Below are 26,078 nucleotides of genomic sequence, written 5' to 3'. Positions count from 1 at the left end.
CGCCGCCCGCTCTGTTCCCTGGATTATTCAGCATCACTCTTGAACTTGTAAATAAACACTCACCTTCGTTTCAACTTACCTTGTCCTGGTCTGCTTCTGGGTTCTGGCTTAGCAACTCGTGACAAGATCACGTGATCACGTGCAATTCATGTGGTTTTTCCGTAAGGGGTGTGTGTGTGCGTGTGCCTGTGTGTGTGTGTCCAAACCCAGTTCACATATACAGTACGTGGTTGTGTTGTAGCCATACTGGTTTTTCCATGCAGCCTCTCTTCTTCTTGAGATCATTCCATTTCCTTCTCCAAGATAAGATTTCCCTGAGAGCGTTCTCCTTTAATGTAGGTCAATTCAATGACCTACATTGGACTCAATGATGATAATTACACTTGGCAATGCTAACCAGGTCCGCTTCTCCTATACACTCAGTGAGATTTGTGTGTGTATGAGAGAGAAAGAGAGCGATAGGGATAGAGAGAGAGAAAGAGAAAGAGAGAAAGAGATGGATAGATAGAAATAGAGTGCATGCGCGAGTGAGCGCGAGTGAGAGTAGCTGAGAAAATATTTTACTTCTTTGTCGATCTGCCTTTAAATAACTGTGAAATGAATGCTCCTTTATTGAAGTTTAATAAAAGGTTTTGTAGGTATGAATAGCTTTGGTGTTTATCTCCCCTGCTATCAAGTACAGAAGCAGAAAGGAGAGGAGATCTATGTCTCAAATGACACTCTATTCCTTACACAACTTTTGACTGGATCCATACGGCTCTGGTCAAAAGTGGTACACTATATAGGGAATAGAGTGGCATTTGTGACACGGCCAAGATCTGTCTGTTATCTGACCTAGGTAATCCTGAGACAGGGAAGACTTCAGTACTTCAGGAGGATGCTCAAAGCAGGTCTTTGATAACACTGAATGCTCTGATCAAACGTCACCACCACTAACTCCTCCAGGCAGTGAAGAAGCCAGAGTTTTGTCATCAAGAGCTGCCACCTAAAAAATCTGGCATGTTTAGCAGTAGAAGCTTCTTATTCTACATTGAGACAACATAACTGCAGTAAAGCACTAGATCAGTGATATGCAACTCACAAGATGTACTTTGGGAAGTAACTGGCATCAATATTGCACTTCAAATCAGAGGAGCAAGAATGCTGGGTTCTCTATAGCAAACATTTATTCCAATATTGAGACAACACACAATTGCCATCTACCCTGATACATGTGCACCGAATGTTCAGAAGGATTTGTGGAGATAAACCAACCAAGGACATCCTAGAAAGCATGCAGAAATCATTCATTCTCAATTTGCACCAGTTTTATCTAAATATCTTCTCTTTGACCACAGTGTAATAATAACAACACACTTTATATATACCAAACATTACCTACAATTTCATATATTGATTGAGAACCAGTTCTCATTTTCAGTTACAATCTATCAAATTAAAAAAACAACCTGAAAAATAGGGACCTGATATGATAATATACTGTATATCTTGTTTAAAAGATTGTCAATCAACTTGTTTCTTTTTTTATACGAACAATTGGATAAAGGCATCATTTACAATAATACTCTATGTTCTACAGCATCTCAGAATGACCATGCAGAGGGCTACATTGCTTAAATTAGTAATATAGAATAGGCTTGATATATAAATATGTTTCGTTAAAGATAGCCTTTGGCACAAATAGTTCATTATTCAAAAGTAATAAAAGGAAAGAAAAGCAGTCTAAAAATACCTCATAGATCACAGTCTCATAACATTGGGTCAAATCCTTCTTATAGTAGCTAGAATAAAACCTCAATTAGATATGATTGATATGCACAGTTTAATAATTAATACAGTATTAAGGTCCTTGCAATGGAAAATTATCTGAAATATAAAATGGAATCGTAACCCAAGATAAAATAGAAGTCAAAAGCAGAAGAAAAAGCCTGGAGTAAAAGTACACTCTTGTCATCAATAGATAACATGTACAAGAATCACCACTTTACCTTTACTGTGTCTACTCAACTGTAAAATATACAAGGAGTGAACAGAATACCTCTGTCCTCTGCTACAGTGTAACTTATATCACAGAGAAGCACAGTGTTTTACAGAGACAGTTTCAGTCATGATACCCAGAGCCTATGACTCAAATGCTACTAAGAAAGATTTGTAAAGAAAGTAGAATGAGCATTTTAAACCGGCCAATATATCAGTGTAGTCTGCATGACAGTTTACACACACACACACACACACACAGCTTTTTGAGTCCCAAATAGCACCCTATTCCCTACATATATCAGGAATAGTGTGCCATTTCAGCCTAGCCTCAAAGACAAGACGTAACATACTGTAGTAAACATAAACCTGTGACAGTCAAATTAGTACGATATGTTACGTTTGGTATGGTTACATAAGACATAAGGATAACAAATGGAGGGAGGTTGGTCGGGGTGGACGGCTCATCGTATAAGGTGAACGCCTGCAACTGAAAGGTTGCATTGTTTGAATCACTTCATGACCATTTTTGCATTTTCGCTAATTAGCAACTTTGCAAATACTTACAATTTTTTTGCTACTTTGCAACTACTTAAGATGTTAGCTAACCCTTCCACTAACACCTAACACTAACTCCTAACCTTAACCTTAACCCTAACCTTAACCCCTAACCCCTAGCCTAGCTAACGTTAACCACCTAGCCACCTAGCTAGCTAACGTTAGCCACAACAAATTGGAATTCGTAACATATCATACATATTGCAAATTTGTAACATATGGTACGAATTGCAATTCGTAACGTATCATACGAAATGGATGATGGACATACACAAATTAATACATACCATACGATTCGTAACATATCATCACAAATGGAGGGAGACAGATTTACTTTTACTATGTTACGTCTACCCCTGAGTCCAAGTTGGCCATTTGGGATGCAGCCACTATGTAAATCATGTACAGTATGTTGGTAGAATAAATCCAAACAGTGTTATTGTGATAGAACAAACACAACCTGGTCATTGAATATAAAGGTGTAGGAACCACAGTTTTTTTAGTGCAGTTCACAGCATATTGAATTTAGCTACAGTAGGAATGCTAAGCACTTATGGTCATCAACACAGTTGTCTCTAGGGTATGTGGCATCTATACAGCAAATAATACAAAAGGTAGTTCCTAACTATATCAAGTTCCTAATTTTCTGTCTATTTATTTGTACTCTATGCACAGTATTTCATCTAAATCCGGGGTGTCAAACATACGGGGGTCCATTCCGGCCTGTGGGTGGTTTGAGTAAGAACTCAATATACTTAAAAATTACTAAAACTAAATCAAACTGGGTAGAAATGATAATGGTCCTACATTCATACAGTTTCTTGACTGTGTCCAGCTCGCTAATTATCACCAAAATGAAAGCCAGACAGTCAGGGAGCATTGAACATTTCAGAATTGATGGATAGAGGACTATTTCTTGCAAATTTTGCGAGGAAATATAACTAATTTTTGAATCCCAAATGCAGGCCCAGGGGCAAAATAATTTTGACAACACTGATCTAAATAGTGTGGGTGGTTTAGCACCAAGTTCAAAACGATTTACGATGCAGGCAATTAAAGGATTTTCGTTTATATAGTTATGGTGCACAACTTTGGAATATCCCACTAAAACATTACATAGGGGTAGTATGGAACTTTGCGGAAAAAAAGGAAAACAAAAACTTTGATAACCCACTTTTGAAAATATTTCAAATTGGACACAATTCCAGTGTTATTATGCTTCTATTAGAGTACATAAGAACATAGTAAACCACTATACAACACCAACAAGGTTGTGCTTTTGTGGGAACAATTACAAATATCATGCTGAATAAAGCCTGCTTTGTGACTAATAAAATGTATCTGGATACGTTTGGAGATGGATTGGCTCTTATCACAGATGCAGTGGGAGAGGTCAACATCCCCAACAGTGCAACAATCCCTCCCACTGACACTGTTATTTTCTTGAAAATTCAGTCAACATCCAAGTGAACAAGGGCAGTATGCCAAATGGCACCCTCTTTCCTATATAGTGCACTACTTTTGACCAGATCCCTATGGGTCCTGGTCAAAAGCAGGTACTATATAGGGAATACAGTGCCATTTGGGAGACAGCCAAGTGACCACATTCTTCTCTACAGACCGGGTGTTGATGAAGTCCCCTTGTAGAAAACGTTCCTGGTGTTATCCGGGCTGTTCCCTCGCTCTGGGATCAGGATGATATTCCCTTTCCTCCGGAGCGTGGAGTCCCGGCTGGAGGTCACAGAGTGGGTCTCTGAGGGGACCTCACCCCCCTCTACTGGGGTCACTCTGATGGTGGTGATGCCCTGCTGCAGGTGGAGGGAGTGCTCCCCGCCCCCTGCGTTCTGTGCATTGGTGGCAGCAGTGGGATTCGCCTGTCTCCTCCTGTCTATGGAGCCAATGGAGCCGTCCCTCATGGACAGGGACTCGCAGCTCTCTGAATCTCTGTTCAGGTCATTCAGCTCGAAGGACTGGCCCTGGCTGCACCCACTGATACCACCACCCCCACACTGGTCCTGGGACCTCCAGGTCTTCCAGGAACCGCCACTGCTAATATCCGTCGATGGGGCGTGAACCATGGGGTTGTTGTTGTTCTCAGGATGGGCGTCCACCCTCACGATGGCTCCATTGCTGCCTGAGATGCTGCCCACGGAGCTGCCCAACGTGCTGCATGTCGTGCCCATGGGATTTGGTTCTTTCAGGGCTCTATAGCGGAGGGACCCTCCGGTGTAGCCGTCCATGCAGCCCTCGTCCATGCTCTTGGAATGAGTCTGAAGCAGACCCTGCTGTTTGGACATGGCAATCACCTGCATGATCCGCGGCTGCTGGCTGCCATTGATAGTCATGCATGGGGCATTTGCCTTCTCAGCCGCCTTCACCCAGTTAACATGAGTCCCACTATTGTATATATCACCGCCGCCTACATCTCCCCCACCCATCTTGGGCAAGGGGTTGTTGAGGTTCTCATGGGTCTCCTCTGGGATATGGACCAGCTGTGAAGAACCAGGTCGGGACTGCATAGAGACTCTGGCCCCTCCTGTGATGCCGCTGCAGTCTCTGGGTAGTGTGGTGCTGGCCCCGGTGGCTAGCTTCACATACTGCGTTGGCAGATCGACACCGTTTATCCCCACGGCCGAGGGCTCGGAGCTGTACCTCATGGAGTCCATGCTCCCCCGGTGGTGGGGTGACTGGGCCACCTCGCCCTCCATCACCTAATAAGAAGAAGAAAAAGAAGAAGACGAATACATATTTATTCAACTTCTATAGCTCTTTTCATTTCAGAAAGAAAGATGCATTTCAATGCGTTTAAAGATGAGAAGAAACAAGCATTATATAAACATATCATTAGTTATAAAATTATAAATTGTATTAATTGTTTAACCTGCAGGGAGTGCTTTCGGCTCTCTTGGTTCTTGCTCTTCCACTGAGAGAGGAGCTGTTTGGAGCGGGAGGAGTCCATGGAGACATGGTGACTATGGTGGATGGTGGTGTTGCGGCGCGTTCCGGTGTCCATCGCTGGGGTGTGGACACGGGGAAGGGTGTGGCTGAACGTCACCTGAGGGTAGCAATTTGTAACCTTATTTATTCAAAATAATTTTTTAAGTTATGTTACAGCAAAATGTTTTTAATAACTATTTTTAGTAACCTGTAAAAATACTGAAAGACCAATATAGTAAAATAAAGTATGTTGAATATCTGCTGTGGTCTTGCTGAAGCAAGCATACTAATTACATTCAATAAACAGTCACCATGCTCTCCTTTCCCATGGGGCTGCGGGGTGAGGTTATGACCTCCACGTCAGCGCTGGACCTCTTCAGGTTGGTGAGGGAACCAGAGGAGGGGTCTCGGTGGTGGGGGTTATGGTGGAGGATGCCCTCAGAGTGGGAGGTAGAGAGGCCGTCCATATTGCCGCTGCAGCTCTTCACCTGTAAATGGCGCACTGCCTCCTGGCTGATGTGAGGTAAAGGACAGGGAACACAGGGCTGGGGAGGAGGGCAGTTGCAGCTATCCTCATTGGGCTGAAAGTTCCCCACTGCATAAAGACTCTGGAGACAGAGGAGAGACAGAGCTTTAAAATAGGATCTCTCATACACACAATCTCTTCAGTCCAAATCCTTTCAAACAAACAAGTACTGTAGCAACTGTACATCAAATGAGGATTTTTCATCAGTAAAATAGCTATCTGTAACAGTCTATATACCATAAAACACAAACAATAAGAAGTATCTCTAAGAAAGTATCAGCAGAACGTACTAAGTAGACAGCTATTCCCCCGCCCAGCAGAAAGCCCAGGTAGACATCAATAGCATGGTTCTTGTATTGGATGATCCGTGTCAGCCCACAAATGATAGCACAGATGATGAAGGAGAAGACCAGCAGAGGTTTCAGTAGTTTAGAAGACTCAGTCAGTGTGCTGTTGAAGTACATCTACAGATGACCAAGGACACAAAGGCATTGTCATCATCAATATCATCATTATCATTATCGTCATTCATGTCATCATCATCATAATTGTCGTTGTCATCATCATCATTATCATCATCAACAACTGCAATTGACTCAGCTACCTTAGCTTGTGGCTGAAATCCTTATGGAACAATCCACATTGTCTGCGAGATTTTAAACCACAACTAGGCCTACATGAATGAATAACATTGCCATGCCTTTCCATTAAAAAATGTCAACTAAGCACATTAAACCACACAGCTCCATGCAAATCCATTCATTTAGCTCTAGATGCTGCTGCATGTCTCCCCCTATGAGAAAGAACCGAGTGCATCCCAAATGGGATCCTATTACCTATAATTGTGCACTACGTCTGACCAGGGCCCATAGAGCTCTGGTCAAAAGCAGTGCACTATGTAGGGAATATGGTGCCATTTGGGACACATTTTCTGGATTTGTATAGTATGATTGTCTGGTCGTGTTCCAGCAGCTGTGAGTCAGCATCCAGCATCCTCCCCCTCAAAGCGACTTTATTACAGCAGATTTATTACTACCAGCCCCTACTGTGGACACAGCCAGTGCTCGCTACTGTTCAGACCTGGGTTCAAATAGTATTTGTTTTCAAATATTTTCAGCGTTTGATATAGCCTTCCTGGAGTGTCAGATATATATATATATTTTTTTTGTGGCACTTTTGGGACTATTCCTTTGGTTTCCAATGCACAAGGTAAGCTTGATCAAGTGTAGCTAAAGTAGTCAAAATACAACAAATACTATTTGAACCCAGGTCTGCTACTGTCTCTCCTGTGAGTAGTGGCTAATGCGGCCTAGCGGCATGCATCATCTACCCTCAGGCACCTGAGGCTTTGGGTTCTTTAGTGCCTGTCAGCATTTACAGACTCATCTGCTATAGTGGTGCAGGAAAACACTTCTGTTGTTAGTCTAACCTTGAGGATTATGGGAGACGTTTATAGATATTCGGTCTGACAGTGTGATGTATTGGATGTGCTGTATGTAAAAGCTAAAATACTATATAGACTACATAGTGGACCTAGAGTGCCCAGAAAGTACTGACTTTTTCCACATTTTGTTGTGTTACAGCCTGAATTTAAAATTGATTAAATTGAGATTTTGTTTCATTGATTTACACACAATAATCCATAATGTCAAAGTGGAATTATGTTTTTAGAAATGTTTACAAATTAATTAAAAATCAAAAGCTGAAATGTCTTGAGTCAAGAAGTATTCAACCCTTTTGTTATGGCAAGCCTAAATAAGTTCATGAGTAAGAATGTGCTTAACAAGTCACATAATAAGTTGCATAGACTCACTCTGTGTGCAATAATAGTGTTTAACATGATTTCTTAACAATGACTACCCCATCTCTGTACCCAACAGATACAATTATATGTAAGGTCCCTCAGTCGAGCAGTGAATTTCAGGCACAGATTCAACCGCAAAGACCAGGGAGGTTTCCAATGGTGCGCAAAGGGCACCTATTTGTAGATGGACAAAAATATATATCAATTTGAGCATTGTGCAGTTATTAATTACACTTTGGATGGTGTATCAATACAACCTGTCACTAAAAAGATGCAGGTGCTCAGGGATTTCACCATGAGGCCAATGGTGATTTTAAAACAGTTATAGAGTTTAATGGCTGTGACAGGAGATACCTGAGGATGGATTAACAACATTGTAGTAACTCCACTATACTAACATAAATGACAGAGTGAAAAGAAGGAAGCTTGTACAGAATAATACTGCAAAAAATGTGCCAAAACATTTTACTTTTTGTCCTGAAAACAACGTGTTATGTTTGGGACAGATCAAACACAACACATCACTGAGTACCACTCTTCATATTTTCAAGCATGGGGTTGGCTGCATCATGTTATGGGTATGCTTGTCATCTGCAAGGACTAGGGAGTTTTTTAGGATAAAAATAAACGGAATAGAGCTAAGCACAGGCAAACTCCTAGAGGAAATCTTGGTTCGGTCTGCTTTCCAGCAGGCACTGGGAGACAAATTCACCTTTCAGCAGGACAATTACCAAATATACACTGGAGTTGCTTACCAAGATGACATTACATTTTTCTGTGTGGCCTAGATACAGTATTGAGTTAAATTGGCTTGAAAATCTATGGCAAGACTTTAAAATGTCTGTCTAGCAATGATCAACTGTCACGCCCTGACTCAGGGGACGCTTAAATGTTGAGTCAGGGTGTGTATATTCTTTGTTGTGTGTGTTCTATGTTTCAATCTATTATGTGTAGATCTATGTTGGCCGGTGTGGTTCCCAATCAGAGGCAGCTGTAGCTCGTTGTCTCTGATTTGGGATCATACTTAGGCAGCCTATTGGCACTAGTGGGTTGTGGGATCTTGTTCCGGTTAAGGTATGTTGTGTGTGCTACCTTGGACTTCACGTTTCGTTTCCTTTGTTGTTTTGTCGTGTGTTTATTAAGTTCAATAAACATGTACGCATTTCACGCTGCACCTTGGTCTGACCCGTCATTCAACGAACGTGACATCAACAACCAACTTGACAGTGCTTGAATAATTTTTTTAAGGATAATGGGCAAATAATGAACAATCCAGGTGCGCAAAGCTTTTAGAGACTTACCCAGAAAGACATACAGTGGGGAAAAAAAGTATTTAGTCAGCCACCAATTGTGCAAGTTCTCCCACTTAAAAAGATGAGAGAGGCCTGTAATTTTCATCATAGGTACACGTCAACTATGACAGACAAATTGAGATTTTTTTTCTCCAGAAAATCACATTGTAGGATTTTTAATGAATTTATTTGCAAATTATGGTGGAAAATAAGTATTTGATCACCTACAAACAAGCACGATTTCTGGCTCTCACAGACCTGTAACTTCTTCTTTAAGAGGCTCCTCTGTCCTCCACTCGTTACCTGTATTAATGGCACCTGTTTGAACTTGTTATCAGTATAAAAGACACCTGTCCACAACCTCAAACAGTCACACTCCAAACTCCACTATGGCCAAGACCAAAGAGCTGTCAAAGGACGCCAGAAACAAAATTGTAGACCTGCACCAGGCTGGGAAGACTGAATCTGCAATAGGTAAGCAGCTCGGTTTGAAGAAATCAACTGTGGGAGCAATTATTAGGAAATGGAAGACTACAAGACCACTGATAATCTCCCTCGATCTGGGGCTCCACGCAAGATCTCACCACGTGGGGTCAAAATGATCACAAGAACGGTGAGCAAAAATCCCAGAACCACACGGGGGGACCTAGTGAATGACCTGCAGAGAGCTGGGACCAAAGTAACAAAGCCTAACATCAGTAACACACTACGCCGCCAGTGACTCAAATCCTGCAGTGCAAGACGTGTCCCCCTGCTTAAGCCAGTACATGTCCAGGCCCGTCTGAAGTTTGCTAGAGTGCATTTGGATGATCCAGAAGAGGATTGGGAGAATGTCATATGGTCAGATGAAACCAAAATAGAACTTTTTGGTAAAAACTCAACTCGTCGTGTTTGGAGGACAAAGAATGCTGAGTTGCATCCAAAGAACACTATACCTACTGTGAAGCATGGGGGTGGAAACATCATGCTTTGGGGCTGTTTTTCTGCAAAGGGACCAGGACAACTGATCCGTGTAAAGGAAAGAATGAATGGGGCCATGTATCGTGAGATTTTATGTGAAAACCTCCTTCCATCAGCAAGGGCATTGAAGATGAAATGTGGCTGGGTCTTTCAGCATGACAATGATCCCAAACACACCGCCCGGGCAACGCAGGAGTGGCTTCGTAAGAAGCATTTCAAGGTCCTGGAGTGGCCTAGCCAGTCTCAGATCTCAACCCCATAGAAAATCTTTGGAGGGAGTTGAAAGTCCGTGTTGCCCAGCGACAGCCCCAAAACATCACTGCTCTAGAGGAGATCTGCATGGAGGAATGGGCCAAAATACCAGCAACAGTGTGTGAAAACCTTGTGAAGACTTACAGAAAACGTTTGACCTGTGTCATTGCCAACAAAGGGTATACAACAAAGTATTGAGAAACTTTTGTTATTGACCAAATACTTATTTTCCACCATAATTTGCAAATAAATTCATTAAAAATCCTACAATGTGATTTTCTGGATTTTTTTTCCCTCATTTTGTCTGTCATAGTTGACGTGTACCTATGATGAAAATTACAGGCCTCTCTCATCTTTTTAAGTGGGAGAACTTGCACAATTGGTGGCTGACTAAATACTTTTTTTCCCCCACTGTAGCTGTAATTGCTGCCAAAGGTGATTCTAACATGTATTGACTCAGGGGGTTGAATCCTTATCCAATCAAGATACACTGAACAAAAATATAAACGCAACATGCAACAATTTCAAAGATTTTACTGAGTTAACAGTTCATATAAGGAAATCAGTTAACTGAAATAAATTAATTGGGCCCCAATCTATGAATTTCACATGACTGGAAATACAGATATGCATCTGTTGGTCACAGATACCTTTTTAAAAAAGGTAGGCGTGTGGATCAGAAAACCAGTCAGTATCTGGTGTGACCACCATTTGTCTCATGCAGCGCGACACATCTCCTTCGAATAGAGTTGATCAGGCTGTTGATTGTGGCGTGTAGAATGTTGTCCCACTCCTCTTCAATGGCTACGTGAAGTTGCTGGATATTGGCGGGAATTGGAACACGCTGTCGTATACGTCGATCCAGAGCATCCCACACATGCTCAATGGGTGACATGTCTGGTGAGTATGCAGCCATGGAAGAACTGGGACATTTTCAGCTTCCAAGAATTGCATTATCATGCTGAAACGTGAGGTGATGGTGGCAGATGAATGGCACGACAATGGGCCTCAGGATCTCGTCAGGGTATCTCTGTGCATTCAAATTGCCATCAGTAAAATGCAATTCTGTTCGTTGTCCATAACTTATGCCTGCCCATACCATAACCCCACCGCCACCATGGGGCACTCTGTTCACAACGTTGACATCAGCAAACCGCTCCCCCACACGACGCCATACATGCTGTTTGCCATCTGCACGGTACAGTTGAAACCGGGATTCATCCGTGAAGAGCACACTTCTCCATCATGCCAGTGGCCATCGAAGGTGAGCATTTGCCCACTGAAGTCGGTTACGACGCCGAACTGCAGTCAGGTCAAGATTCTGGTGAGGACAACGAGCACGCAGATGAGCTTCCCTGAGATGGTTTCTGACAGTTTGTGGAGAAATTATTTGGTTGTGCAAACCCACAGTTTCATCAGCTATCCGGGTGTCTGGACTCAGACGATCCTGCAGGTGAAGAAGCCGAATGTGGAGGTCCTGGGCTGGCGTGGTTACAAGTGGTCTACCGTTGTGAGGCAGATTGGATTCACTGCAAAATTCTCAAAAAACTATATTGGAGGCTGCTTATGGTAGAAAAATGAACATTCAATTCTCTGGCAACAGTTTTGGTGGAAATTCCTGCAGTCAGCATGCCAATTGCATGCTCCCTCAAAACTTGAGACATCTGTGGCATTGTGTTGTGTGACAAAACTGCACATTTTAGAGTGGCTTTTTATTGTCCCCAGCACAAGGTGCATCTGTGTAATCATCATGCTGTTTAATCAGCTTCTTGATATGCCATACCTGTAAAATGGATGGATTATCTTTGCAAAGGAGAAATGCTCACTAACAGGGATGTAAACAAATTTGAGAGAAATAAGTTTTGTGTGTGTACGGAAAATGTCTGGGATCTTTTATTTCAGCTCATGAAACCTTTAAGAGTGTGCTCCTAATCTCAGCTCGTTACCTGTATAAAAGACACCTGGGAGCCAGAAATCTTTCTGATTGAGAGGGGGTCAAATACTCATTTCCCTCATTAAAATGCAAATCAATTTATAACATTTTTGACATGCGTTTTCCTGGATTTTTTTGTTGTTATTCTGTCTCTCACTGTTCAAATAAACCTACCATTAAAATTATAGACTGATCATGTCTTTGTCAGTGGGCAAACGTACAAAATCAGCAGGGGATCAAATACTTTTTTCCCTCACTGTATATTTCAGTCTTCTGAAACTTCTATATAAAGTGTAATATTGTGATGCAAACTCAAAATTGAATAGATTTCAACTCTATAGCTGACATGGTACAGGTGTCTTCTTTTTTTAAGCCCAGAACCATGTGTGTGATGTGTATACTTTTGTTTCAAAGTAGATTTGTTTAAGACTACCAAGAAACACTGTGTGACCCTGATTTAGCCCACAGTAGTAAAAGGTAAATTTTTCTTCCACTTTGACATTACATAGTATTTTCTGTAGATCATTGACAAAAAATGACAATTCAATTCATTTTAATCCCACTTAGTAACACAACAAAATGGGGAAAGGGTTGTAAATACTTTCTGAAGGCACTGTATTCAACTACATAGCACACTCATACAACTACATAGTACACACAAACAATGACATAGTACACGCATACAGCTACATAGTACCCACATATACAACATGCAAATGGCATAATTGATCTGATAAAATATTGGTTTCTAGTCTACATCATTGGGGCCTAGACTACATAAAAAGGTTGGCCTGAATCAGATGTAGGTTCCTCACCCCGACCCCAACCCACCCCTATATATATAGATATAGATAAATAGATAGATAGATAGATAGATAGATAGATAGATAGATAGATAGATAGATAGATAGATAGATAGATAGATAGATAGATAGATAGATAGATAGATAGATAGATAGATAGATAGATAGATAGATAGAGTATACAGTACCAGTCAAAAGTTACATACTCATTCAAGGGTTTTTCTTTATTTGTTTTACAATTTTCTACATTGTAGAATAATACTGAAGACATCAAAACTATGAAATAACACATATGGAATCATGTAGTAAACAAAAAAGTGTTAAACAAATCAAAATATATGTTATATTTTAGATTCTTCAAAGTAGCCACCCTTTGCCTTAATGGCAGCTTTGCACAATCTTGGCATTCTCTCAACCAGCTTCATGAGGTAGTCACCTGGAATGCATTTCAATTAACAGGTGTGCCTTGTTAAAAGTTCATTTGTGGAATTTCTTTCCTTCTTAATGTGTTTGAGCCAATCAGTTGTGTTGTGACAAGGTAGAGGGGGTATACAGAAGATAGCCCTATTTGGTAAAAGACCAAGTCCGTATTATGGCAACAACAGCGCAATTAAGCAAAGAGAAATAACAGTCCATCATTACTTTAAGACATGAAGGTCAGTCAATCCGGAACATTTCAAGAAGTTTTAAATTTTCTTCAAGTGCAGTCGCAAAAAACATCAAGCGCTATGATGCAACTGGCTCTCATGAGGATGCCACAGGAATGGAAGACCCAGAGTTACCTCTGCTGCAGAGGATAAGTTCATTAGAGTTACCAGCCTCAGAAATTGCAGTCCAAATAAATGCTTCACAGAGTTAAAGTAACACATCTCAACATCAACTGTTCAGAGGAGACTGCGTGAATCAGGCCTTCATGGTCAAATTGCTGCAAAGATACCACTACTAAAGGACACCAATAAGAAGAAGAGACTTGCTTGGGCCAAGAAACACAAGCAATGGACATTAGACCGGTGAAAATCTGTCCTTTGGTCTGATGAGTCCAAATTTGAGATTTTTGGTTCCAACCGCCGTGTCTTTGTGAGACGCGGTGTGGGTGACCAGATGGTCTCCGCATGTGTGGTTCCCACCGTGAAGCATGGAGGAGGAGGTGTGATTGTGTGGGGATGCTTTGCTGGTGACACTGTCAGTTATTTATTTAGAATTCAAGGCACACTTAACCAGCATGACTACCACAGCATTCTGCAGCGATACACCATCCCATCTGGTTTGCGCTTAGTGGGACTATAATTTGTTTTTCAACAGGACAATGACCCAACCCACCTCCAGGCTGTGTAAGGGCTATTTGACCAAGAAGGAGAGTGATACTGTAGAGTGTTTGTGTGAGTGTGATGATTACTCACAGAGATGTAGACGGCGGCAAAGGATGCCAGTGTGGCATGCTGAGACGGAAAAGACTTCCTGGAAAGGAAGAAGGAAAGAGGGGAAGAGGAGAGGATGGAAAGAAATAGATAGATAGTTTAGCGTTTGAGCAAACATTGACTGTACAAATCAGTGGAGGACAGTTTTATGCCACGACCATCAAATTAACTCACAATCTGTGTTCTCTACAAATGTTGTTCATGATTGAAAATTGTTTTACCTACACACTGAAGAAGGCTGTTACGCTGAAACGTCTGTGTTTACTTTCCTGATGCAGTAAAAATAAAAATAAATATGGAAAATGAATTAAGCTTTATGTGACATCATTTTGAGTGCGGATCCATCAAACTTGATTATTTATCTGAATTCACAGCTGTTATGCACCAACCAAACTTCTGGGAGAGTGCAATGGTACTTTTTTTATTTACAATCTTGAAAATATCTTATGTATAGCATAAGGTGAGAGAATTCTGTCGAGCTTACAATAGCAGAAACATTACTAAATGCTGCAGTACATTATGTGAGCATAATAGAACCACATACAGGTATGTTACGTTCTGGTCTTTTTACTGTTCTATCTACCACTGGCTCCAATCCGTTAACCCTTTGGGAAAACACAATACAGTAACATCACTACAAAATGTATACTTTCATAGGTGCACATGAGCTTCTTTCAACATAAAAAAAAACCTACTGCCCTCTTTTTGACTTGTGTAACTAATTGAAAAGCACAGGTTAAACCATTGTATACAGTGCCTTCAGAAAGTATTCACACCCCATGACTTTTTCCACATTTTGTTGTGTTACAGCCTAAATTTGAAATTGATTAAATTTAGATTATTTGTCACTGGCCTACACACAATACCCAATAATTAATGTCAAAGTGGAATCATGATTTTTTTTTTTTTTTTTTTATTAATTACAAATGAAAATCTGAGATGTCTTGAGTCAATAAGTATTCAACACTTTTGTTATAGCAAGCCTAAAAAAGTTCAGGAGTAGAAATGTGCATAACAAGTCACAGAATAAGTTGCATGGACTCACTCTGTGTGCAATAACAGTGTTTAACGTGATTTTTGAATGACTACCTCATCTCTGTACCCCCACACGTACAATTATCTGTAAGGTCCCTCAGTCGAGCAGTGCATTTCAAACACAGATTCAACCACAAAGACCAGGGAGGTTTTCCAATGCCTCGCATACCTATTGGTAGATGGGTAAAAAAAGATAAAGCAGACATTGAATAGCCCTTTGAGCATGGTGAAGTTATTAATTACACTTTGGATGGTGTATCAAAATACATCCAGTCACTACAAAGATACAGGTGTCCTTCCTAACTCAGTTGATGGAGAAGAAGGAAACCGCTCAGGGATTTCACCATGAGATCAATGGTGACTTTAAAACAGTTACAGAGTTTAATGGCTGTGATAGGAGAAAACTGAGGATGGATCAGCAACATTGTAGTTACTCTACAATACTAACCTAATTGACAGAGTGAAAGAAGGAAGCCTGTACAGAATAAAATATTCCAAAACATGCATCCTATTTGCAACAAGGCACTAAAGTAATACTGTCAAAAAATGCTTGTAATCGTTAAGGACTGGGGAGTTTTTCAGGATAAAAAAGAAACGGAATGGAGCTAAGCACAGGCAAAATCCAAGAGGAAAAACTGGTTCAGTCTGCTTTCCACCAGACACTGGGAGATGAATTCACCTTTCAGCAGGACAATAGCCTAAAACACAAGGCCAAATCTACACTGGAGTTGCTTACCAAGAAACAGTGAATGTTCCTGAGTGGCCGAGTTACAGCTTTGACTTAAATCTACTTGAAAATATATGGCAAGACCTGAAAATGGTTGTCTAGAAATGATCAACAACCAATTTGACAGAGCTTTCAAAGACTTACCCAGAAAAACTCACATGTAAAAAAAATAAAAAAATTCTAAACATGTTTTCACTTTGTCATTCTGGGGTATTGTGTGTAGATGGGTGAGAAAAAATAAATATTTAATCCATTTTGAATTCAGGCTGTAACACAAAAACATGTGGAATAAGTCAAGGGGCATCGAATCAAATCAAATCAAATGTTATTGGTCGCATACACATATTTAGCAGATGTTATTGCATGTGTAGTGAAATGCTGGTGTTCCTAGCTCCAACAGTGCAGTAATATCTAACAAATCACAACAATACACACAAAACTAAAAGTAAAAGAATGGAATTAAGAAATATATAAATATTAGGACAAGCAATGTCGGAGTCCGGAGTTGCTAGTGATGGCTATTTAACAGTCTGATGGCCTTGAGATATAAGCTGTTTTTCATTCTCTTGGTCCCAGCTTTGATGCACCTGTACTGACCTCACCTTCTGGATGATAGTGGGTGTACAGGCCGTGGCTTGGGTGGTTGATGTCCTTGATGATCTTTTTGGCCTTCCTGTGACATCGGGTGCTTTAGGTGTCCTGGAGGGCAGGCAGTGTGCCCCCGGTGATGCGTTGGGCAGAGTGCACCACCCTCTGGAGAGCCAGGGCCCTCACCTCCTCCCTGTAGGCTGTCTCATCATTGTTGGTAATCAGGCCTACTACCGTTGTATCGTCTACAAACTTGATGATTGAGTTTGAGGCATGCGTGGCCACGCAGTCATGGGTGAACAGGGAGTACAGGAGTGGGCTGAGCACGCACCTTTGTGGAGCCCCTGTGTTGAAGATCAGCACAGTGGAGGTGTTGTTTCCTACGTTCACCACTTTGGGGCGGCCCGTTAGGAAGTCAAAGACCTAGTTGCACAGGGCAGGGTTCAGATCCAGGGCCGCGATCTTAATGATGAGCTTGGAGGATAGTATGGTGTTGAAGGCTGAGCTGTAGTCAATGAACATCATTCTTACATAGGTATTCCTCTTGTCCAGATGGGATAGGGCAGTGTGCAGAGCGATCTGTTGGGGCGGTATGCAAATTGAAGTTGGTCTAGGGTGTCAGGTAATGTGGAGGTGATATGATCCTTAACTAGCCTCAAAGCACTTCATGATGATAGTCATTTAGTTCAGTTACCTTTACTTTCTTGGGTACAGGAACAATGGTGGACATCTTGAAGCAAGTGGGGACAGCAGACTGGGATAGGGAGAGATTGAATATGTCCGTAAACACTCCAGCCAGCTGGTCTGCGCATGCTCTGAGGACGCGGCTAGGAATGCTGTCTGGGTCGGCAGCCTTGCGAGGGTTAACACACTTAAATGTCTTACTCACGTTGGCCACGGAGAACGAAAGCCCACAGTCCTCGGGAGAAGCCTGCGTCGGTGGCACTGTGCTATACTCAAAACGGGCGAAGAAGGTGTTTAGCTTGTCCGGGAGCAAGACGTTGTGTCCACGACGTGGCTGGTTTTCCCTTTGTAATCCGCGATTGTCTGGAGTCCCTGCCACATACATCTCATGTTTGAGCCGTTGAATTGCGACTCCACTTTGTCTCTGTACTGACATTTTGCCTCTTTGATTGCCTTACGGAGGGCATAACTGCACTGTTTGTATTTGACCATATTCCCAGTCACCTTTCCATGGGTAAATGTGGTGGTTCGCACTTTCAGTTTTGCGCAAATGCTGCCATCTATCCACAGTTTTTGGTTTGGGTAGGTTTTAATAGTCACAGTAGGGAACAACATCCCCTATACTCTTCCTGATTAACTCAGTCACCATGTCAGTGTATACGTCAATGTTATTCTCAGAGGCAACCCGGAACATATCCCAGTCCGCATGATCAAAATAATCTAGAAGCATGAATTCCAATTGGTCAGACCAGCGATTAATGGACCTTAGCACTTCCTGTTTGAGTTTCTGCCTATAGGAAGGGAGAAGTAGAATGGAGTCAGGATCTGATTTGCCAAAGGGAGGGCAGGGGATGGCCTTGTAGCCATCCCGGAAGGGAGAGTAACAATGGTCGAGAGTTTTTGAAGCACGAGTACTACAGGCAATGTGTTGATAGAACTTTGGTAGTGTTATCCTTAGATTTGCTTTGTTAAAGTTCCCCGCTAAAATGAATGCGGCCTCAGGATATGTGGTTTCCAGTTTGCACAAAGTCCAGTGTAGTTCCTTGAGGGCCGTTGTGGTATCGGCTTGAGAGGGAATATACACGGCTTTGACTATAAACGAAGATAATTCTCTTTGGAGGTAATATGGTCGGCATTTGATTGTGAGGTATTCTAGGTTGGGTGAACAAAAGGACTTGAGTTCCTGTATGTGATCCCAATCACACCATTAGTAGTTAATCATGAAACATACACCTCCGCCTTTCTTCTTCCCAGAGAGTTCTTTATTCCTGTCTGCACGATGTACTGAGAACCCAGCTGGCTGTATGGACGGGGACAGTATATCCAGAGAGAGCTATGATTCTGTGAAACAGAGTACAGTACCAGTCAAAAAGTTTGGACACACCTACTCATTCAAGGGTTTTTCTTTATTTTTACTATTTTCTACATTGTAGAATAACAGTGAAGACATCAAAACTATGAAATAACACATATGGAACCATGTAGTAACCAAAAAAGTGTTAAACAAATCAAATATATTTTATATTTGAGATTCCTTAAATAGCCACCCTTTGCCTTTATGACAGCTTTGTACACTCTTGGCATTCTCTCAACAGCGGCGGCGTCTTGGAGCAGCCTCTGGAATAAGTTAAATTGCTTTGGGGGGTACGAACAAGGCATCCAATTTGGGAAAGTTGTATTTCTGGTCGGAATGCTGGTGAGTTACCGTCGCTCTGATATCCAAAAGTTATGTCCGGCTGTATATATTAACACAAAAAACGTTCTGGGCTAAAAATGTAAGAAATAACCCAAAAAAGCTGCCATGTCTATCGGTGACATCTTCAGATCATCAGATGAATACTAAAGAGGAGAAAAACATTGAACTGTTGTACCAATCTCTTCTAGGGGTCTTTATATAGTTCATTAGATTTAGACTGTTAAACTGCGAGCTTGGCTCTCACAGAGAGGAACAGACACTGTTTATGCCCTGAGCCACTGTCAGTTTTGAGCTTTTAATGGTGCAGGCTGAATTTAATGGTCCGTTTCATCTGTCTGTTTACAGGATGAATAAGACCATAAAGGCTATACATTAGTCTTAGAATGACTAAGAAGGGCACGACAATATTAGACACAGATACACAGATTAATCTCCCATAGGTAATGGCACTGTCTGTCTTCAGCTCTACAGGAAAATGGGATGTCTTTTTAGATAAACCTCAATAATTCAATTCAGGAGAGACAGTATGATAGTATCTCAAATGTTATCATTTTATGTCTGCTGCTCTATACTGGATGGAAAGCTATATGTCCAGGAGAATGCAAAAAGTTCTCTTTAATGGTAGCTTTTCAGACTGTAACGATTTACACTGTGGTGTTCCTCAAGACAGCTGCTTAGGCCCACTCCTCTACACTGTCTTGACTAATGATTTGCCCTCAGTAATGAATAGCATCAGCATATAATGAGCTAACAGATGTACTGAGCAAAGAACTAAGAACTCTGTCTGAGTGGCATAACACATTTCTAAAACAAAATGTTTTGTGCTTGGTCCAATATAACATTGTAATTAAAATGGGTAAGGGCATTGCTATAACAAGAGTATGAAACATCCAACACTCTGAATCAGGTGATTCAGTCTTTGATTTTATCACACCTAGAGTACTGTCCTGCCATATGGTTATCTGCAGCAAAAAAACAATCTAAAAAATCTCTAACTTGCTCAGAACAGGGCTGCCATTTTTCTATCTGTATGAATGTCAACTGAATGCATAATAATCTCTCATGCCGTCCCATTGAGAGCAAATTACTATCCAGTCTTCTGATTTTCATTGGAAATGTACTATTTTTCAAGAAACAGCAATTAGTGTATACTAGCAACAAACATAACCACGAAATCACACAAGAAAATTCAGGTCATCTGATACCCCCGAGGATAAACAGTTATATACAGTTATATACAGAGCCATCAATGAATGGAATTATTTACCCATTTCTCAGGCAAAAAGTAAATCCACCTTCAAGAAAACAATAAAAGAATATCTAATGCGATCAACCATATGACTGGATGGATACTAATCCCAGAGAGCATCTTCTGAATGTTAAATGTATTACCGGTCAGGTATTTTAACTGTCTGTAATGTCCACTTGTTAAATGTTTGTAATGTCTTCATGTAAATTGTAATTGTTTGTAATGTCTTTTTAGTTCTGTGTTGGACCCCAGGAAGATTAGCTGACATTACGGCGTCAGCTAATGGGGATCCTAATAATAATAATAATAATAATTCAAATCTCACCCTGTGCTTTGCTTTCTCCACCCACTCCAGACGGAAAACTCCATACATCTATTTTTCCTGAATCCACACGAGCTATTTGCTGATGTTCAAAAGAGTCAATTTTCCAACCTCATTAGTGAGAACATCAAAAATGTTCTCTTTCCTCTACAGCCATGATAACCATAATTAGAAACCAAAATAGCTTTGCTGCTACTTGTCTTGTCTGGGTCCTTGTGCTTATACATCCAAACAGAACTGAACAACTCAAACTCTGCGTAATCCCAGGAAAAATAACCAATTGAACTGTGCTAATGACTCAAGTCTTGATCTGCGGCTACTGAATAATTGGAGGTATTAGATTAATTTACACATCAATACAACTTCCAGACAAAATGTGCTTTGATTGACAGTGTAGATATTTGTGATATTTGAGGATGATAATATCGTCAGAAGAAAGGTGAGACTTCTGAATGAGCTTTAGCTCTGTTTTCCATAGACTACAATGGAGCCCTAACCCTAACCTTTACCCTAACCCTTGCTTCACGTCCACATCCTGGTTCAATGCTAACCCTAGCCTCAACCCTAACTCTAACCCAAGCATAATGTTGTGAGATTGTGATTTGAAGGAGTCAGGCGCAGGAGGGTAAATCACAGAATACAGAGTTTATTCCATAGTACACGGTTACGCTAGATAGCGTCAACAGTCCAGTGCGCAACACAGGCGCACTGGAACAAATACAGGAACACTGGGAAAATATACCCCGGCAATACAAAGTACAGGTAGCTCCACCGAGCTACACTCATCTCACCCACAAGGACAAGGGGGCAGAGGGAACACTTAAACACATACTAATGAGGAGAATACGAACCAGGTGTGTGTAATTGAGAAGACAAGACAAATGGAATGATGAGATATGGAGCGGCAGTGGCTAGAAGGCCGGTGACGACGAACGCCGTAGCCTGCCCGAACAAGGAGGGGAGGCAGCTTCGGAGGAAGTCGTGACAAATGTCCACACACTGGGTCAACCTTAACCTTAGCCATAACACTAACCCTAACCCTAGCTTCATGTCCTCATGTCTAACCATAGTTGCAACCCTAACCTTAACCCTAACCCTAACTTCATGTCCACACCCCGGCTCAACCCTAACCCTCAACCCTAACTCAAGCTTCATGTCCACATCCCGGTTCAAAGCTAACCCTAGCCTCAACCACAACTCTATCCCTAACCGTAACCCTATCTTCATGTCCTCATCCTGGATCAACCCTAACCCTAGCCATAACCCTGACCCCTTAACGTCAGGTTGGTGGAGCAGAAATACATTGACAGCTCTTTAGAGGTCAAAGGTGAAAGGTGAATGTGACAAACCTGCCCTGGTTGATGGTTGCGGTTTCGGACCCGGAGCAGATATCCTGCAGGATGTAGGTGTTCTCGTCGCAAGTTGTGTTGAGCGTGGTGTAGTTGGGTTTACACACAGTCAGAAAGTAAGGTGCGTGGTAGCCCGTCGCTAGCTGGAGGATGTCCGTGATGAGAGCCGTGGCACACAGGCCAAACACATGGACCCCTGGGTGGCAGAGACACACACATGCACGTGCGGCACATGCACACACACACATGCACACACACCCAGTTAGCATAGATTTCTATTTATACTTGGGCCTTGTCATGTTATTTTTTCATTATTCATAAAAATACATACTTAAGGGGCTGAGACAGTCTCATCAAGTAAACCAAATTAAACTTACCAATAAACCTGACAGCTCTGCGGATGAAGGAGTTAAAGTTACAGCCTGCTGCATTAATGTCTGCCTCTGCCCCGACACCCTTCCTTTTTCTGGACAGACAGCAGAACAGGATCCCCTCTCCGATCATTATCTGTGGACAGAGACATGGCCATCGGTGTGTCAGAGACACTGTGGACACATACACTTACATCAAAAACACACACACATGCACACGCACACACACACACACACACACACACACACACACACACACACACACACACACACACACACACACACACACACACACACACACACACACACACACACACACACACACACACAAACACACACACATACACACACACACACAGTAGGATTAAGAGATCACCTTTCCCTTGAACTCTGTCTACCTCTGTTTGAAATGACTGCCTCTCCTCTCAGCACTCTGTTTTTGGGTTAAAGTAAAGCTCCCTGTCTTTGGCATAGCCCCAGACGAAAGGTTAGGGGAAGGCCAAGGCACACTTTCCCTGCAGTGTGGAGTACTATGGCCTACCATTCCCATGTACAACTCTCAGCACTAACCAGCTGTGGTAATCAAGATTTTATAACCTGACTGACCTATATCACAATACCTTCCAACTAGGCTTGGGCGATATACCGTTTACCGAGGTATTTCGAAATACCAACGGTATGATTTTCAATACCGTAAAAATATATATAATAATAATAATTAGCCCTCACGGGGGTGAGTGCTACACCACTGTTTATAACTATAAGAAATCTAAGATGTGTCAAATAAATTATATCCAGCTCAGGGCTCCAGCTATGCATTTGGTTTGCTAACTTGCTAGCTTGATTACAGCAGAGACATTCATTTTTTTGTTGTTGAAATAGAGGCCCTTGTGTGCAGATTCGGTAATACCATATACAGAAACTGTATGACGGTTTGAAAATCTGGATACCGCCCAACCCTACTTCCAATATAGAACATTAATAACTTCAGCCAACCTAGGTGTACAGTAAGTCTCTCCCTTGTGTCTGGAACTTTGACAAACAGGACCACAGGACACCTGGCTGTCGTCTGTGTCTGAATAAACCCCTCCACCCTGACCTTCAAACACAATCCAATCCCCTCTGCTCTGTTCAGGGGAGCTGAAACAATCAACACACACACTCACACACACACACACACACACACACACACACACACACACACACACACACACACACACACACACACACACACACAAACACACACACACACACACACCACCACACCTGTCAATCAATCAGAATCCTACTCTGTTACCCGATCCATAATCTCAGAACTCCAGCCAGCTACCACAAGAGACTACCCACGCCTTGACAACTTGAATAAAGCATGAATCCCAATGGTACATCCTCTCCCACAGCTCTGATACAGTCATTACTAGTCTATAATAACCCCTCTTCAGTCTGTCAGTGTGAATGCATGAAGAGTTTATATCTCAGTGGGGCTGTGTGTTTGATGTCAGCGGTGATCCACACCCTGTCCTGGCCTGGCACAGGCAGGGTGTTGTGAGAAGTAAGGGCTAAACCCCAGGGTGCTGTGGGTACTGTAGTATAGTCTAACTAAGCCTTTGGCGTAGGGTCTGCTGTCACGCTGTGACATGAATGAGTGGCCAGGTATCATGCGGCTATCGCCATGGCAGCACACTCTGCCCATCTGACAGGTTGAGAGGTTCCAGAGATAGAGAAAGAGGTGGGAGTGTGTGTGTCTGTGTGTGTGTTTGTATGTGTGTGTATGTGTGTGTGTATGTGTGCGTGTGTGTGTGCGTGTATCTGTGTGCATGTGCGTGTGCGTGTGCGTGTGTGTGAGAGAGAGAGAGAGAGAGAAAGAGAGAGAAGGCAACAGAACACTGAGCTATGACAACTGGCCGAACCACAGGATCCTGCACTACCTGCAGGTACTTCCTTTCTAATGATAAATCTGCTCTATAATAAACCAATACTCAGCACTGATAGAGATGGTGGAAAAGGCTAGGTCATCTGAACTAATAGAATGTTGTAACATTATCGTACTTACTGTATGTAGGTTAATTGTTGTTTGATGAGGTATTGAACTGATCTTTCATTTTACATGTTGTTATTGTGATACGCTAGGCTAGGACTATACCAATACATACAAATATTTCACAGTGTTAGCTGATGTTTGGGAACTGCATCTGAATGGATTGCAGATGGAATATAGAAGGATTTAAAGTGTTAGCATTCTAAACCTTAGATATACAGTACACTCCCATATGTCCTGAGTTATATTTCTGTCTCAGTGCCGTGATGAAGTATTTATAATCAGCTAGTTCATCTCATTAAATGTAACTGTTTGAACAGTGCTGCTAATGGACTGGGAATGTGTTTGGTACAGTATGTACATATTCCAAAGCACCAGACCAGTAGTAAACAACTAGAGAAATTGAGTAATCTTTACCTTTCAGAGAAGGGTGAGGGGTACAGTAGTTAAGTATGTACTCTGATGTGCAGTCACAGTCAAAAACACATATTTTGACCAATGGGTAAAATAATGTTAATTGTGTAGATAATCCTCTAAGAAAACCAATGGTCCAAACCTCATGTCTCCGTCATAATCCGTTCAAAATGTATTGGAGTTTTTACTCTTGTAGGATGGTCAAAATTAGGGTGACTAAATTAATAGCGGCCAGAGAAAAAAAGTGGTAAAAAATCTGGTAAATAATTAAGGTTACCTGACAGGCTTCCCACTGAACTCGTCATCTTTGTTCTCAAATCCGGAGGACATAAAACAATATGGAGGTAAGATAGATATTGATTTTGAGACATTACATATTAATGTGAAGTTCCAGTTCTTTTTCAAAGACTTCTCACAAAAACAAGCGTATCTCTGTGAAATGTCAAGGGAGCACTGAGCATACCGCAGGCATTTTATTTTCAAAGCCTTTTACATTAGATTCAGCTTGTGTCATGCTAATTTTGATATTTGCGACCCACAACTTGGAAGACAACAACCACAAAATGTAAAATCCTCAAAAGTTTTAGCGGGAAAGCTGCCCCGCTCTGTCAACAGAGCTTGGTGCTTATTATTGGATGTATTAGGTTACGAAATCTGACTTTTTGGATATAATATTAATGTGTTAATGATATGTTGGAGAAAGACCCCACTGAACGATTCAGAACATGAAGAATCATATTTGTCTTGGTAACATTTATTTTATAACATAAGGAAGTGAAATGTCCCAAGTGCGTTTTCACTTACTCTAGACAGAGTGGGTGGACACCTTACAGTCAGCCTGAGAAGATGCTTAGAAAGGCACCTTAGTCAACACCATTGTGAGGGGACGTTTTAAAGAAGAAGAGAGAATGGTTCACACTTGAGAACAGTTTAGTCTTCCTGTCAAACACAGCAATATGCCTCCAGGACTCTCAGGAAGTCGAGTGTGAACTAATCAACGCGTTTCTGCATGAGCAGCCTGCTTGAAAACACCACAAAACACTGCAACACCCACTCATTCATAACCCTCACTTAAACCACAGAACAAAAAAAGAGGACCCCAAACCGTAGTTTCAAACTGTCAGTTCACCTGGGGACATATAGGT

At 41.7% G+C, this 26,078-nt stretch overlaps 1 protein-coding gene across 1 annotated transcript in view; it reads right to left on the bottom strand.

The window, feature by feature from the left end:
* Nucleotides 1–2,863: 2,863 nt before the first annotated feature.
* LOC121549913 (2-lysophosphatidate phosphatase PLPPR4) overlaps nt 2,864–26,078 on the bottom strand; it is a 35,864-nt gene continuing 12,649 nt past the window's right edge. Inside the window, exons 3-9 of the mRNA XM_041861887.2 lie at nt 22,488–22,617; nt 22,111–22,306; nt 14,443–14,500; nt 6,289–6,462; nt 5,784–6,080; nt 5,417–5,590; nt 2,864–5,246 (exon numbers count right to left, since the gene is read on the bottom strand). Of these exons, the coding sequence (XP_041717821.1) occupies nt 4,149–5,246; nt 5,417–5,590; nt 5,784–6,080; nt 6,289–6,462; nt 14,443–14,500; nt 22,111–22,306; nt 22,488–22,617 (2,127 nt within the window). The 3' untranslated portion in view covers nt 2,864–4,148. The remainder of the gene's footprint in view (nt 5,247–5,416; nt 5,591–5,783; nt 6,081–6,288; nt 6,463–14,442; nt 14,501–22,110; nt 22,307–22,487; nt 22,618–26,078) is intronic.

Source organism: Coregonus clupeaformis, chromosome 34, assembly GCF_020615455.1.
Source record: "Coregonus clupeaformis isolate EN_2021a chromosome 34, ASM2061545v1, whole genome shotgun sequence".
Classification (NCBI taxonomy): Eukaryota; Metazoa; Chordata; class Actinopteri; order Salmoniformes; family Salmonidae; genus Coregonus; species Coregonus clupeaformis.
Note: the sequence above shows the minus strand (reverse complement) of the source record. Positions and strands in the feature narration are given on the sequence as shown.